The following is a 16,890-nucleotide window of genomic DNA, read 5'->3' on the forward strand; positions in this document are numbered from 1 at the left end:
CCAGTCAAAGGGAGGGTGGAGTGCTATATGTACAGAACGGGGATGGGTGCTGTTAAGGGAAGAGAGTGCCCATGGGTCAGGCCAGGCAAGTGGCAGGGCCGAGGGTGGCAGGAGACCTTGCATGAGCTTGTCCTGGGCAGCTGGGCCAGGCTGCTGTGCCTTGCCTGTGCTTCCCATTTCTTGCCTTCTCCTGACCCCGCCTCTTGCTTTCCCCAACTGCTTCTTTCTCTTCTCCCCCTCTTTTTCTCTTGCCTTCCCTTCACGTCTTAGACATGTCTGACCTTGAGGACAGGAACCATAACGGGGACGGGGCCGAGCTAAGCCAAGCCCCTAACAATCTCTTCACAGTGACCAATGCCCTGGTGGGCATGAGCCCCTCATCTTCGCTCTCAGCCCTGTCCAGCCGAGCGGCCTCTGTGTCCAGTCTCCACGAGCGCATCTTGTTTGCTCCGGGCAGTGAGGAGGCTATTGAGAGGCTGAAGGTGAGGGCCACCTGATCCAGGGCACTCCTGGGTGGGTGATGGGCATCAGCCTGTAGGACAAGGTAGGCTTAGGGAGGTGAGAGCGGACTCTTGCCTGTGACCTCTGGGACACCCCTTAGGTATGGCCTCACCTCCCAGGAGCAGCATGATATAATAATGGAAGTATCTGGCATGTGGCCAGCCTGGTGCGCTGTGGCCAGCCCACCCAGAGCAGCCAGAACAGCTAGTGCCTTCAGGCACCAGGCTGAACCAGGTTCAGATAATGAACAGAGCCGCTGAGCAGTGAGTACCTTTGAAGGTTCCTGAACCTCTCGGGATGGCCCTGACCCTGACTGCTAGGGGAGGGAAGCCCAAGTGTGGAATGTCAGGCCGGGGTTCACGCCTGAGCAGGCGCTGGCACAGGGAACAGTGGGCTGTGTGGTGACCGAGGTGGGGGGTGTCCTGTCCCAGCAGCACCTCTATAGTGCCTCCGTGGGTCCTGGCAGCTCCGTCTGGCATCTGTCCTGCCGAGCTGCTTTCATCAAGAAGGGAGGTGGATGTTCGGGCTCTTAGCCACTTCCAGGCTGTTGGTTTTTCCTCTAGGATGAGGTCCCTGCTCCCCAACACTGTGCTTGGCTAGCTCAAGCCTCATACTCCCTCTGATTGCAGGGTGGTCTGCACAGAGAGCCCAACCGCTGTGGGCTGAGGGACCAGGGAGATAAGGACAGAGGCTGGTGTGAGGAGTAGTATAGGGTGACCAAGAAGCAAGTAGCATAAAGCTCCCGAGATGTGGGATAGATGACCTGTTTGGGACTTGGGGGCCCAAATGAAGTTATAGTTGGGGGAGTGGCAAGGACGTAAGTGGGAAGGGAACAAGGGCCAGTGCCACTGCTGAGAAGTGAGGCCATGTCCTTAGAAGGGGCTATTACGTTTGGGAGCTGCTCCCAGTGTTTCCCAGGGGCACTTGCTTCCTCTCTGCTCCTGATTTAATTTGCTGTCCTTGTTCTATGGGGTGTGTTCACAGGAAAGTCTGTTGTACTTTACCTTGATCCCCCAGAATCTCACAGGCTGGGAAGCGCCTGGGTGTCTGAGCCCCAGGGCTCTGCAGCCCCTTTCCTGACTCCCCTACATCCTTGAATGCCTCACCCCACACACATGCAGACACTCCCTGGGATCTCACCATGCTCTGTTTCACTCCCCCAGGAAACAGAGAAGATCATTGCTGAGCTCAACGAGACCTGGGAAGAGAAGCTGCGGCGGACAGAAGCCATCCGAATGGAGAGGTGAACAGAGGGAAGCTGAGAACAGGCATGGGAGCGAGAGCAATCCTGGCCTCTAGCCATGGAAACCCAAACCCTGGGGGAGGTTGCATGCTAGCCATGGGACAAGTTTATACTGTCTGACCCAGGCAGCTGATGTGTGGCACTGACCCCTGGCCATTGCAGCCTTGAAGAACAGAACTGTGGGTGAGCCCAGTCCCACGGGTGGACGCTGCCCAGGCACTGCTGATAGTTCCTGGTTGGTGGGTGGGTCAGGCAGGGTGGGGCTAGTACTGGTAGCCTCTGAGCTTGTGCTGACCGCGGCTCTGTCTTCCAGGGAAGCCTTGCTGGCTGAGATGGGTGTGGCCATGAGGGAAGATGGTGGCACTTTGGGTGTGTTTTCTCCCAAAAAGGTAGGAACTGAGTTGAGTGCCAGCGGACAAGATGGTACTACCGCTGGTGGATGTCAAGTAGGGGGTTCTGGGGGAAGGTGTAGTAGGATGGGGTTCTGGCCCAGGCATGAATTAACCTTTTAGACTTTCCATTGTGTGGTGGGACATCCTGGTGACTGGGTGACATCATGTCGGGCTTTGAACTGCTTGAAGTTTAGACTGGATCCCTCAGGACTGGAACAAGACTTGGGGGTAATGTCCAGGCTGCAGAGCTGAGTGTTGTGGGTTTATCCCCACCCTGAGTCTGCTACTTCTGGAAGCTTCTGGCCTTCCTTCCCAGAGCAGCTCCACGAGCTACAAGGCCAAGTGGCAGAAGTCCAGGAGGATGGCGCTGGTCCCTAGTCATAGCCAGTTTCTAGGCCCTGCTTTGTGTTGAAGAAAGGTTGCCTTGGGGGAAGTGGAGTTAGCGGCTTAGGCATCTGAGAGATAGAGCCAAATACCCATAGTGCAGCCTCCCTAGATTCTGCTGTGCTGCCTTGGTCAAGGACAGCTTAGAAACAATGTATCACATGACAACTTGAGGTGGCAGGCTGGGGGACATGAAGAGAGGCCCAGGCTGCCAGTTCACTGTGAGCACACAGAGTGGTTGAGGATGGTTGGTGTCCGATGGTCAGAACTCTACACCCATGCTTGAAAGTGCACTTGGATTTATAGTTTAGCGTGGCAGTGACTTACCCCCAGGGTACTGTGAGGGGAAACAGGAAGCAGTCCCGTCCTGGCACCTCTTCCTTGATACAGGACTCTCGTTTAGAACGCAGATAGAAGATGGCTCCAAAGAAGCTTGCAGGAGGGGGATGAGGCAAGAATGACCTAGGACAGGAGGCAGAAGGAAGCTGTCAGTGGTGTGGGAGACAGGAGGCAGACACCTTGACCTGGAGTTGGGATGCTAACATGCAGGTCCTGGGTTGCTCAGGCCCCACCGAGCCTGCTGTTTTCAAGATGGGCTGAGCCTGGGCCTGGAGCTTTATTTGTCTTTCATTTTTCTGACGAGGAGTTGCCAATCTGTGAGGCCAGCTGAGCTTGGGACTCTGGGGTTCTGGGTGCCCAACTAAAGGTTCCCTGGGGGGGGGTCCTTGTCCTCCATGTCTCTTTTCTTCTCTGCCGGGTTGGGTAGAGCATTATATCCCCAGCAAATCCAGTTCTGAGAATGGTGGTACTTTGGTGTCTGAGCAGAGGGCACGCGGGATGGCCACTGTGAGGACTCTGTTCCTCCCCAGTAGAGTGACCTTTCTGTTTCTTCCCAGACACCTCATCTTGTCAACTTGAATGAGGATCCGTTGATGTCAGAGTGCCTCCTCTACTACATCAAAGATGGAGTCACCAGGTAGGTGCTAGATGGGTTGTCAGGTAGAGGAAGGGTACCAGCTGAGGGGATCACAAGGTGAGGGAGCAATAGCATCTCCAGCCAGCCTGGTTCTAGTGGGTTGGGGAGTGCGGGTCCCCTGTTCCCACTATCCTGTGCTATCCCTTAAGAGCTGAATTGGGTATTAGCCCTATGTGGCCCGCAATGCTTTTTAAGTGTCTCTAGGGGCCATCTGGATTTCCCTATAGCCGGGCTGCACTGGGGGTCTCTTACCCACTCTCATTTCTCCATATTCCCACAGTACATATATCCTGGTATTTAAAAATAAAAAACAAACATGAAACAAACAACAGCAAAAGCAACAGCAAAAGCCAGCTGGGCATCCCTAGGAAGCTGCATGCAGGAGTAAGTCAGGCAGAGTGGGTGTGCTGGGGCCCTAATGCTATGCCACCCGTGATTCCTCAACAGAGTGGGCCGAGAAGATGCAGAGAGGCGGCAAGACATCGTCCTGAGTGGGCACTTCATCAAGGAGGAACACTGCATCTTCCGGAGCGACTCCCGGGGAGGTGGAGAAGGTAGTGCCATCCTGCCTCAGCCCACCGCCCATCCTGCCCCCATATTGCTGATTAGGCATTAGCGAGACCTAGTAGCTCAGCCCTCGAAGGGCAGGGCGCTAACCATCCACTCAGCTTCTAAGCTCTAAACATGCTTCTGGACAGAACTCTATGAGCCTTGAGGACAGATGAGTGATTAGAAAGGTGTTTGGGAAAGGCCTGCTGACTCCTGTGGCCATGTGGCTGTTGCTCTGGGGAGCCAGCTGTCTTGAAGACTGGAGCCCAGGGTCATGGTGGGATGCTGGGACAAGGAAGGTGTTGAGTATGTCAAGTAAGCAGGCAGGGATGTGTATGGGCAGAGGGACAACGGGCCACATGGATGGAGCTTGACGTGGTTTTGAGAGCATGCTCTCCTGTTGGCTGGGTAGCAGCTGTCTGTTTTCTCAGCCTGCCAGCACCTTGCATGGTCCTGCCTCAGTGCTGGGCCTGCATGCTGGTGTGCAGACACTGGGTCCATGCCTCTGCCAGTGTGCAGGGCTTGGTGTCCTAGCCAGAAAGCACCTGACCATCCTTAGGCTTGTGAATCTATTATTGGATCCCTGCCTAACTTGGCCACCTTGAAATGGTAGCCCTAAATGGTGTTGGGGATAATTGCCACTCGTAGATTTTACTGTCCACAGATTCCCATTTCTCTCCTGTGTGGATGAGTCAAAGGAATCTAGAGCCTCCTGTTACATGGTAGCTGATCTCGTTCTTCTCCACTTAGAGACCTTAAGTGGAGACCTTAAGTTCATTCTTAAGAACATGAGAAGTCAAGCCTAGCATGGCCTCCTCAGCTTTGACCTTGGCTCATGTGTCTCCTTTTTGACATTTTTCCTCCTTGACTAAGTGATGGGACCCTTGGGGTCATCTAGGGGTCATGATCAGGTTCTGTGGCCAGTCAGGAATGAGGAATCTGACTGGTGCCTGCCAGGGGCCAGGAGAGGTGAGCCACTGAAGTAACAGCTTCTTAGAGTCCCTCTTATCTGTCTTGCAGCCGTGGTGACCCTGGAGCCCTGTGAAGGAGCTGACACGTATGTCAATGGCAAAAAAGTCACTGAGCCCAGCATCCTGCGGTCAGGTATGGCTGGGAGCACTCGGGGACTGCAGGGTAGACAAGGCGAAGCCTTGGTGCTCATCCTCTCAGGCACAGTTTGCTCCCAACGAAAGGCAGCATTGCTTTGAGCAGCCCCTGAGACCCTCTAGTCCCCAAACTGGGCACTCGAGGACTAGAGCGCCTGGACCTGAGACTAGAAAAGCAGAGGGGTTCCTACTCACAGGATACTGGGTTAGTGCAGAGTGAGAGGTCAGAGTGGGAGGTCCCGAATGGTCACTTTGTTGGGCTATGCTCAGGAGAGAGGGCAGGAGACAGATGGTTGGCCCAACTACAGAACGGTCAGTGTGAGACAGGTGAACGTCCTCTTCAACACCCGTTCCCTGGGATTAAATACTACAATTCCCACCCTGCTGCTATAAAAGCCACACCCATGGAGGTGTTAAAATCTCTTTCAGGACAGTCATATAAGATATATAAGGTGGGTCCCCAGATGATGTAGCTCTTGCCTGCATGATGGGACACATGGATGTACATGGGTTTGAAGACAGAGCTGGGCAGATGAGTACTGAAATATACACACATGTATACGGAGACATCTCAAGGCACTGACTTACAGGAGCACCAGTCACCATCTGTTGCTGAAACAGAGCATCCAAGGAAACCATTTAGGGGGAAAGGATTGCTTCTGGGTCACAGTTTCAGAGGCTTGAGCCCATCTTCACTGCTTTGGGCCTGTGGTAGTCAGAGCATCATTGTGGGAGGGTGGGTGAAACAGAGCTGCTCACCTCTCAGTAGCCTGGAAGCAGAGGCGAGAATAAGGTTCTGGAAACAGACACACCCTTCAAAGGCATACGCTCTATTTCCGCCAACAAGCCCCACCCCCTGGTCACTCACTCATCCTCCAGTGAACTCACAGAGTAATCGACCAGTAAAGTTAGTACTCTCATGATCTCATCGACTCTCAATAGTGCCACTGGCTGGACCCCTAGCCTTCAACATATGAACCTGTGAGGGAGACGCCATACTGAACCCACAGCATTCTACTCCTAGTCTCCCAGGCTGTGCCCATCTCACAATGCAAAGTGTATTCCATCTGTCTCCAAGAGTCTCCACACACTTAGAGTTCCATCATTGCTTGGGGGCCCAGGTGTAAAGTGTCTTCTTAGGCTCAGGCCAAACTGTGGCGAGCCCATGTAACACCAAAATGGAAATGACACACCTCTGGTACATGATGGGACAGGGTATACATTCCCATACTGAAGGGGAGGAAAAGAAAATTAGCCAGGAGGAACGGGGCTAAAGCAAGACAAAAACTCAGCAGGGCAAACGTTAAATCCCATAGCTCCATGTTTAGAAGCTAAGGCATGTGGTGTATGATGCAAAGTTCAAAGGCCTCGGTAGCCTCATCCCTCTGACCTCTCCCGCTGTAGCCTACAAGGCTCATCTGGAAGGCTCTGCTGTGGCTCATGGCTTTCCTCAGAAGATGTTCTATGTTCTGGGCATCTCTAGCATGCTGGGGTCTTCACAGAAACACAGCATTTACTCTCACGGCTCTATACGCTTTCCTCTCAAGGTCTGCCTGTGAGGTATATAATTTCTATAATATATATTTAATATATTATATATTATAAATATATGAAAAATATATAAAACTGACCTCTCCAAACTTACACTGAAATCTGTTTGGAAGCCTCTGTAACTACATAACTCTAGTGGTTCACATATCTGCAAAATCATCATCACTTGGACAATGCTAAAAACCCACTGCCAGCTTGAGCGGTATCTGGGCCTGCTTGTGTCACGGCTACAGTGGCCACTGAGTGCCTGGATGATTGGACACAAGGAAGTACTTCCTGAGACAGCCTGTGCACACACCTCCTTTGGCTCTAGCATGTCAATGTGCTTCTTCTCTACTAAAACTTCCAAGTTTTTAAAATCTTTCTGCTTTGGTTGTTGCTCCCCAATCTTACTGTAAACCTGGCCAGAAGCAGCTGTTGAAGTCCATGCCATAGCTGCCTGGATGATATGCTGCCTTGAAATCCCTTCCACCAAGTTAATTAGTCCGACACTTTGAAATCCAGCCTCTCACACGGTCTTAGCACATGGACAACACGTAGCCATGTTCTTTGCCAGGACATAGTGTGAATAACCTCTAGCCCAAGTTCTCATGGAATCCTGTTCTCATCTGAAACCTCATGAACGGTCTTACATCTGATCTCCAATCAGTGTTCCAATCCTTTGAACTTAGCCTTATAGCATCCAGGGACTTCTATAGCCTGTGTCTCTAAACGTCACTAATCCATCCTACAAAACCTAAACCACATAGTCAAGGGAATAGATTTGGGAGACAACAAAGGGGCCCATTCCAAGGAGAAAGGTGATTTGGAGCCAGGGTTTGGGGGGCTGGATGCTCTTCCCGAGGTGGGTGATGCTAGGATAACCCAGGCAGATGAAGTACCTGCACCCCTTTCTCCCTTCTCCTTCTCCCACCCTAGAGGGCACCTGGAACCAACAGGTACCCCAAGGCTGCTTTTGCCTCCATCTCCCAGGAAACCGCATCATCATGGGCAAGAGCCACGTGTTCCGTTTTAACCACCCCGAGCAGGCCCGCCAAGAGCGTGAGCGAACCCCCTGCGCAGAGACGCCCGCTGAGCCAGTGGACTGGGCCTTCGCCCAACGGGAACTGCTGGAGAAGCAGGGCATCGACATGAAGCAGGAGATGGAGCAGAGGTGAGGCATGGGGGCAGATACCCGCCTGCCAAGTCTCATGGCCTTGTGTTCACCAGATGTTCTCTTGCAGGCTCCAGGAGCTGGAGGACCAGTACCGGCGAGAACGGGAGGAGGCCACATACCTGCTGGAGCAGCAGAGGCTGGTGAGGATGTGCAGCCAGCTTTCCAGGCCCCTATGTGCTCTAGCCCACAGAGGCAGCTCTCTGCTCCCTCTGGCCATGCTCTCTGCTGGCCGGGTCCCTCCTTTGCACTCCAGTGGGCTAGGGTGAGACTGTCTCAGTCGATGGTAGAGCCCCAGGCCCTCCCTATCTCTTCAGGACTATGAGAGTAAGCTGGAGGCCCTACAGAAGCAGATGGATTCCAGGTACTACCCAGAGGTGAATGAGGAGGAGGAAGAACCAGAGGATGAAGGTAAGGACTCAAGATGGGCTTGTCTCCTAGCAACAAGGCCTGAAAGAGCAGGTCCCAGGTGGCTCTCTGGAGGTCTGAACTTTTGCACTGGGAGGTAAACCTCCTTCATTCAGGGTATTATCCTACAGGCAGGGTTTGGGAGGCTGAACTGGAGCAAGTGACCACACATCTCATGCACACAGAAACATCTTTGTTCACGGGAGTGGGCCAGAACCATGGGTGCTGAGGAGGGCTCTCCATGTTTACTGTGTGGTGTGTGGAGACCACCAAAGACCTGGCTCACTCTGCACCTCAACTAAAGATTCCCCTTTCCAGAAGGGCTTTGTGAATAGAGGATGTGTGAGCCTCTACCCCGCCCTTCCTCTTCCTCTCCCAAGAGTGCCCTTCCCCACTGCCAGCCCTGCAAGGCAGATGTGGCTATCACTGGTGATATGGCCTCTGAGCTGCTTTGACTTCCAACCTATTAGGGAAGCTCATTTGGGGAGTCCACTTAATCTTTGGGTGATCTGGGGCATTTCCACATTTCTTATTTGACTGGTCCTTCCGTTTGGGTCTCCTTTCTCCACACCAAGAGGGCTTAGTATGAAATCAGGAATGCAAGCATGGGGACCCCAACCCAGTATGGCAGGGACTGATCGGAGGAGCCTTTATCTGGGAAGAGAGGGCTGGAACCCAGCCAGTCTTCCAAGTTAGCCTGCCCTTCAACATCTATCTCTGGCTACGTTGACTATGGAAGGGCTACTCTTTATTACCGGGTCCACTCAGCTGGTCCTGTGACGTTGCCAAGTCATCTTGATCTTACAGGACTCCGGTTGTGGTAGGCTATATTATGGCTTTCTTTGATGACACCCATGGCTTCTCCCATAGTCCAGTGGACCGAGCGGGAATGTGAGCTGGCATTGTGGGCCTTCCGGAAATGGAAGTGGTACCAGTTCACTTCTCTACGGGACCTGTTGTGGGGCAATGCCATCTTCCTGAAGGAGGCCAACGCCATCAGCGTGGAGCTAAAGAAGAAGGTGGGAATCCATCAGAGGAGTCGGGTTCTTCATGAGTGATGGGCTAGTTGCTTATAGTCACAGCTCAATACCAGCACTCAGCCAGCCCTAGAGCTGACTGGGGCTCTTGCCTGAACCAGGTACCCAGTGTGGGTGGTTGAAGGAAGCCCTGGAACTGGGCTTGGGAATCAACAAGCCATGGTGGGGACCGGGGTTGGAGTGTTGACCATTTTTCAGTGACTGGTTGAATAGTTTGGTGAACTATGGAATATAGAGCTGCAGTCTCAGTGGCGTGGGGAGAAGCTCCCTGGAAACCTGGCTCCCTCTCATCAAGGAGTGGATGAATGAGCATCTTCTCCCCTTCCAGGTCCAGTTCCAGTTTGTCCTCCTCACAGACACCCTCTACTCCCCACTGCCGCCAGACCTACTGCCTCCAGAAGCTGCCAAAGACCGAGAGACACGGCCCTTTCCCCGAACCATTGTGGCAGTGGAGGTCCAGGATCAGAAAAATGGGGCCACCCACTACTGGACGCTAGAGAAACTCAGGTGCCGCTGATGGGCAGTGAGGTGGATGGTGGACGGGTGTCTTCCTGGGGACAGAAGCAGACTGGGGTGTGCTTCACAACAATGCCAGTGTTTCTCCGGGTATAACTTCTGAAGGAGCACTCAGGCAGTAGAGGGCACTGGAGGGTGGCTCAGTGTCTCCAGTCAGGTCTGTGCCAAGGACCTTAGAGTTCGGGGGTGGGAGGGGGCTGGCTTCCTGGCTTCTCTACTCTGCATGCCTGAGGGAAATCATCCCCTCAGCCCCCGGAAGACTGAGGATCTGGGCAGGTGGAAGGGCATCGGTAGTGCCCTGCCATTACTGAAGTTTTCCACTGCCTGTGTGTTGTAAGAGTGCTTCTGCCTCCTTAGACTCCTCCCCAAACTCATGCCAAGTCTTCACGTGTGAAGATAACTGGGTAATGACTTAGGCGTCTGCCACGAGAAGAGCAGAATGTACTCACAGCCCTGGGAAGAGGAGGCACAAGACAGGCCCATGACTGGGCAACAGTGCAGGCTAGGAGTGAGAAAGCCAGAGTGTTCCTGGGACTGCTGAGGAAAATGTGGAGCAGCTGGTCTCTGTGGACCAGCTCCCTGAATTAGACCAGCCTTGAGCAAAGGACCTTCTTAGTTTCTCGCTGTCCTTGGCAATTGAAGGCAGAGAGAACACTGGTCAAGTGCGTGAGAACTTAGGAAGAGGGGAGGTGGGTGTGGACTTGGGGTCTGTGGGTTTGTATGTAGAAGGCAGGCTCACGAATGAGTTGTTAATCTCTCGGGATTAGAGCAGGGGTTCTCAACCTGTGGGTTGGGACACCTTGGGAACGAATGACTTTTTCACAGGGGTCGCCTAAGAAAACACAAATATTTACATTACAATTTATAAAAGTTGCAAAATTACAGGTATGAAGTAGCAACAAGAATAATTTTATGGTTGTGGGTCACCACAACATGAGGAACTGTATTGAGGGGCTGTAGTATTAGGAAGGTTGAGAACCACTGAGCTAGGTAGAAAGGGCTCTTCCCGGTCAGTCAGGCCTCCTGAAGACAGCAAAACATTATTAGTAGGCACACCTTTTTCTTGTACAGTTTGTGTGTGCCTCCGGGCTCTCCATCCCTCCTGTGTCCTAGGAAGTCAGGCGGAATATAACACCATTCGTAGTGGATGCTTCTCTTCCTAGAAGGCAAACTCTGAGCCCTCTAGAGAGCACGATCTCATTTTCTCCCACCTACATTTTGTCCTGCCTCGGGGTGGGGTGAGATTTAAAAATGCTTTGTGGTATCCGTTCCCTTTCCTGCCTCACAACAAGAGCTTTCAGGACTGTGTTACCAATCCCGCTTCTGAGTTGCCGTAGGGTGTCTCCCCACGTCTCTGTCAGCTCTCCAGCTGTGCCCTGCCTTGTCAAGTCTGTTCAGCTCACCTTTTCCACCACTGGGGAGGACTTGGGAGGCAGTTGGGGTGACCTGCCATTCTCATGGGTTTCTAGCTGGCAGACCTCTGAGTCTGTGACCCTGACAGGACGGTGGCGATGGGACCAAGCTGAGTCTGATGCCCTAGGAGGAATGGGGTGCCAGGCTGCTTCTGGGCACTGGTCTGAGCCTACATGGTCTTTGAACCCCAACAGGCAACGCCTGGACCTGATGCGGGAAATGTATGACAGAGCCGCAGAGGTGCCCTCCAGCGTCGTTGAGGACTGTGACAACGTGGTGACCGGCGGGGACCCTTTCTATGATCGCTTCCCCTGGTTCCGGCTGGTGGGCAGGTGGGCACCTCCTCCCTGTCCTGAGAGAGAGAGAGAGAGAGAGAGAGAGAGAGAGAGAGAGAGAGAGAGAGAACAGTGGGGTCAGAGCCCAGACCCTGAGCTGCCCTGCCCTGAAGTCAAGAAAGAGCCATGTTCCACTTTTGTCCTTCCCTCCGCCATTCCTCATCATGCACCTGTAGGCCCAGCTTTTTTAGGAGACCTGGGGTGGCATCTTGTCATTACTGCCGTCACCTACTGTGATGCGTATCCATGAGTGTGTGTGTTTGTTGCCCAAGCACCCAATGTGCCTGGAGCAGGCATTCTAAGTGACTAGTGTTTAGGGAGTGGGAACACAGAGGCTCCTTCCTTGTTTTCCAGTCTGGTGTCTGTATCTAGTCTCCGACCCCCATGTCATCCAAGGAGGTCCTTAAAGAGCTTTGGCTACGGCCAGCCTGGACCCTTGTTCTTGCTCATACCTGTTGGTGGTGCTTTCCAGAGCCTTCTACTGATAATGGATTCTGTTGTCGTTGTTAGCTTGGGGAGTTTTGTTTTGTTTCCTCTTCCCAGCCCTGAGACTGGGCGCCTCTTTGTTCGATGTCTTTTAAAGCAGCATTTCTTGGTGGTTGGTGCTTGGTTTGAAACAGAAGTCCTCCTTGTCCCGCCCCACCCTGCCCCACCTTCCCCAGAGTAGCTGGTGTTAACCTCTTTCTGTCTTGTCGCACTAACCTCAGTTCAGTCATCTCTGGCTGCAACAGCTACCCTCTTCTCAACACATGCATGAGCGAGCGCATGGCTGCTCTCACCCCCTCCCCCACCTTCTCGAGCCCCGACTCCGACACCACCGAGCCTGCCGAGGAGCAGAGCGTGGGGGAGGAGGAGGAGGAGGAGGAGGAGGAGGAGGAGGACCTGGAGGACGACGTCTTTCCGGAGCACACGCTGTGCGACGGCCGGGACCCGTTTTACGACCGGCCCCCCCTGTTCAGTTTAGTAGGAAGGTTGGTGAGGTTGAGGCACGCATGCTGGGGAGGAACCAGCTCTTTTGCATAGGAGCACTGCTGTGGCAATCGATGGGGTTATCAGGGCAGACATGGGACCCTCTGGGCCAGGCAGGCTAGGGCTAGCTTCTCAGGAAACCGAGAAAGCCCGGCTCCCCAGTGTCTTCACAGCGGGATATGTGCACGTCTAGAAGATGGATACTCTGGCTCAGCGGGGAAGAGTCTGGGGCCAGCGGCAGAGAGGCTGGGGCTTAGAGTTCAGAGCTACAGCCAAGAGCTCCCGGTGCCCACTCTGGGTGGCTGGGATGGTTCCTGTAGTGGCTGTAAGAAGTGACCAAGACTCTGTGACCCCTTGGGCAGGGTTCAAGGGGCATTTGAGAGGGGGGGAAAAAGATATCCCCAGGAAAGATGCTCCAAACCCTTGTCTTGGGAATCAGCTTTATTCAATTGAGGTGCCTTCTGCTTATTCCACTGTTGTCCAAAAAGAAGGCACCCTATGTATTCAATGCTACTCTGTTCTGAGAAAAAGAGCCGGGCTCTGAGCCTCCCAGGGCAGGAGAGGAAGGGCCTCCACCTGTCTGCTTTAATTTTGTGGAGCCTAGCAGGTGGGAACAGTTCCAAGCCCCTGACCGCCCAGGCCAACGTGATGAGATGGGCACGTGCCCTTTGCAGAGAACCCCCAGCTGCTTACTTTCTGGAATAGGTGAGGGAGGCTGAGGTTGGGGGAGTGGGCTGCAGGGATGCCCATCTAGTTGCTGGCTTCAGCAGTAAGGCGCATAACTTCAGACATGCTAGGGCTTGTCGCCTACCTGCTTGGAACGGATGCAGTCTTAGGAGTGACCTCTTGTGGCGTTTAAGATTGATTCTCGGGCCGTGGGAGTTTTAGAACTCTTGATCTTGGGGCACAAGTATTGAAAGTTCAAAGCTGAGCCTGGTCCCTTACAGACTATGGACTTTCCATGCCGTTCCTTCCTTCCTTGAATGGAGGTGATGGTGTGAGAGCCCCTCTCCCTTTAGGGAAGTAGCAGGTCCCGTATCACTGGCCAGGAATATCTCTGATGTGTTCTCCTAACCATCGTTGGCTGATGTTAGCCATGATGAGCTAGCCAGCTACACACAGATGGGTAGCCTCTCCCTCTGAGGTACCCTGGGTCTGGACTTCCACCCCGCTGAGCCTGAGCAAAAGATACAGATTACAGGCCAGCTCTGCACAGGCTCCCCTTTCTGTGAGCCTTGGGCTATAGTATCAGACCTCCTGTGCCTGCTGGACCCTGGGTGTGGTTCCGGGTGTCACATAGACAAGGGGTCAGAAGACACAGAGGACAATGATATTGAGGAGACATGGGGTATGGGCTCTGCAGTCTTGTGAAAAGAGCTGGGTCCTTCCAACGTTGTTCCCCCCTCTTGTGGATTTGAGATTTCACAAAATGACCAAACTTAGCAAAAGTCATCCATGAGAGGCCCGGGCCCCTGTATTTGTGGGGTGCTCTGTGCAAGGCTTCATTCGGCAATAACCTGACCTTTTTGGTTTGGCAATAATTGGCTTCTCCGCACAGCAGCTATGCAGGCCCAGCCCTAAGGAGGGCTCCACCTTGGTTTTCCTTTTACCCTCTGGTAGCTGCTGGCTCTCTCTCCAAAGCTTAAGCAAAATTGGGGTGCCCACTCTCGTCCCCTCTGGAAAGGCTTCCCGGGGTCCCAGCATGCGTTTCTGCACCTCACCAATCTGTGGTTAGCGCTGCCTCCTCCCTCCTGCCTCGCCACACGTGCCGCTCTGCCCGTCCTGCCCTGCCCTCTCCTCTTTTGAGTGTTTAAGTCTGCTTCAAGGTACTCTGGATCTGGGCAGTCGTCTCATGGCTATAACCAGGGAGCCTCTTCTCACATCCCAGGTCTCTGATGGTTAGGTGTCAGGTGGCCTGGGGATGTGGTTGAGTTGGCTGGTGAAGTAGGCCCAGAGGCTCCCATTTTCTACTTCACACACATCCAGAAGATGGGGGCAGGGAGGCAGGCACTGGAGAGAGGAGGATAAGAGTTAAGGGTTTAGGGGCCAGGATCTAGAGGGTACTAGAGGGGTAAATGTTGACCCAGCAAGAAGCTGCACCTGTTAGCTCCATGAGTCTCTTAGCTCAATGCTGGGCCTCCTTATCCGGGCCTCCTGTCTTTGCCAGTGTGGCTGTGACAGTATTCTACTGACCGAGAGCAGCCAGGTGTTCGACTGATGTGGCATACTAAGGTTGGCAAGGCCTGTGTTCTGACCCTGTAGCGGCTTACACTGTCTTCTAGTTGTTTCTGGTGCCCAGAGAACAGGTAAGATGAAGTCTAGAGTCTATGGTCCCCCTGAGCAGTGACCGCCTGGGTGCCTTCATCTCCCGGGTTTGTTGGCTGAATGAGTTCCACTCAGAGAGGGGCACAGAAGTCTTCCAGATTCAGCTTGTAGCCCCTTCAAAACCAGTGTTGCTCCTGGAAGGCAGCCCAGGCCCAGAGATCTCTTCTGGCCAAATGACCCCGCCACAGTGTCAAGTGGGATAAGTTGGTCATATAAGATCGTATAGAGAAAAGGGGGGCATTGCATCATTCTTGTCCTCGCCAACATCTGACCCCACAGCTGCAGCTGGACCGACAGTTCCCATGTGATCTGTGTGGGGATCATGACATCAGGGAGGATCCGGGGCTTTGGTCACAAATGGGTCTCTTTCAGTACATGACCCAGCCTCCAGTGAGAGATATGGGCAATATTGTTCCTACAGTTTGAATGGGGGCCATGGCAGCCTGGGTTTTCCTTCTCTGATGGGAGGAAGTTCTAAAAGATGGAGATGCAAGATTGATTCGTGATTAGTTGCACTGCCAAGCAATGAGTGGCAGGACCAAGAGCTACCTAGAGGGTAACTTGCAGGTCCCATCCTCGCTCTGGCCCTTGCTGCCACCCCTGGCTACTGCCCAATGTTTTTATGCATCAGTGTCTTCTCTTGTGAAATGAGCCTGCGTGCCATATTGCACCAGCTCTAACGGGCCATGCCAGACTCTAGACTCTACATCCATCAAAGAGGAGAGCACTGCTAGCTAAATTTTGGGGCATCACTGTTAGGACATAGTTGATAAGCTACCTTCCAGGTGTTGGGGAGCAGCAGCTGTCTCAGGATGTGTATTACTTCTTTGGGTCCTACAGTCTCTGGGGTCACCCCATTTTACAATAGGCCTCATAGGGAGCCTGAATAGCTGCCTACTGACGTCTTACTGTATGACCTAGGCACGGCCTTGCTCTGCCTCAGTCTCCCTCTCTGGGTAGTGCTCCAGAACCCCTAGTTCTGGATGGTGGGGGAGGGTCAATTGGTGAGCTTTTCTATGGGTGCTCACAGAGCTGAGGGTGTCCCCATAGCACCAGTAGGGCTCATCTGTCTAGCTCAGAACCTAGGCTTGATTCCAAGCAAGCTCTGTGCATCCTCGAGAGAGGTAACTTAGGTTATCAGGGCCTTGGGATGGCAGAGGTAGGTTTTGGTCTGGCTCAGGGTCCCTGATTAGCCAGCACAGGGCCTTCACTTGACCCCCCGTGTGGCTATTCTCTCAAAGTCCTCTGTGGGCTCTCTACATCCTTTCCACAGCAATGCCCTGACTGGTGCCTTGAACAAAAGGGTTTGGGCTAGTACTCTTCCTAGGGAAAGTGGGTCCCAGGGAGATAGCCCAGGGGGACCATTATGCTCTTTGAAGGTAGCTGCCTCCCACCCTCCGAGGCCTGACTTGGAAGATTTTGCTAGAACAACTTGCTGAAACTCTGTCATATATTAAAAGCACAGAAAACCAGAAAGACTACAGAGAGGTTCTTAAAGTCAGAAGATGGAATGAGAATGAGCTGTGGTCATGAGAGCAGGCAGATGACAGGGTCTCATTGGCCAGTGTGGCCAGGTGGAGGCTGCAAATGGGCCAGTAAGATGGGGTTGGCTGTCCTGGACTGCATAAGGCTTAGATGATTCGATAAGGGGCTTGGGCATCCCTGAAGGTGTAGGGACTTCTATGTGACAGGTGCCCTACATCCCTCTAGGGACAGTGGGGAGAGGCAGGGTGATGGAGAGGCCAACTGAGGGAGCACCAGCAAGACTCTTGATATAAGTGGTGTTGTCTAGAAGAGAGGATTAGGGCAGTGCCCAGGCTTCTGAGTGATGGGCACACACTTGGAGTTATGCCTGCCCCGAGAAGGGTGACACCTAGGGACGGGTTGTGTCTGACCTCCAGGTAAGCGGAGAGGGCACAGGTGTCTGTTAAAGGAGCTCCACAGAGGAGTTGCTTGATGGCGCCCGTGGAAAATAGACATCCGTACTCTAAGCGCCGAGGCTTTGTGAGCATGTCCCTGTTCAGCCCAGGTC

General features: G+C 53.4%; 1 protein-coding gene across 3 annotated transcripts in view; it reads left to right on the plus strand.

The window, feature by feature from the left end:
- Positions 1–16,890, plus strand: part of Kif1a (kinesin family member 1A) — an 89,022-nt gene that overhangs the window by 41,572 nt on the left and 30,560 nt on the right. For 2 of the 3 annotated variants that reach the window (XM_050125976.1, XM_050125977.1), the window contains exons 14-25: positions 349–482; positions 1,665–1,744; positions 2,058–2,133; positions 3,417–3,496; positions 3,944–4,050; positions 5,066–5,149; positions 7,675–7,855; positions 7,926–7,998; positions 8,173–8,266; positions 9,134–9,282; positions 9,629–9,807; positions 11,424–11,561. In XM_050125976.1, the coding sequence (XP_049981933.1) occupies positions 349–482; positions 1,665–1,744; positions 2,058–2,133; positions 3,417–3,496; positions 3,944–4,050; positions 5,066–5,149; positions 7,675–7,855; positions 7,926–7,998; positions 8,173–8,266; positions 9,134–9,282; positions 9,629–9,807; positions 11,424–11,561 (1,375 nt within the window). Of the gene's footprint in view, positions 1–348; positions 483–1,664; positions 1,745–2,057; positions 2,134–3,416; positions 3,497–3,943; positions 4,051–5,065; positions 5,150–7,674; positions 7,856–7,925; positions 7,999–8,172; positions 8,267–9,133; positions 9,283–9,628; positions 9,808–11,423; positions 11,562–12,295; positions 12,536–16,890 lie in introns of all 3 variants that reach the window. The other variant, XM_050125978.1, reaches the window with a different exon arrangement.

This window comes from Alexandromys fortis, unplaced genomic scaffold (assembly GCF_014885135.2).
Source record: "Alexandromys fortis isolate MF-2015 unplaced genomic scaffold, M_Fortis_MF-2015_v1.1 scaffold_254, whole genome shotgun sequence".
Taxonomy (NCBI): Eukaryota; Metazoa; Chordata; class Mammalia; order Rodentia; family Cricetidae; genus Alexandromys; species Alexandromys fortis.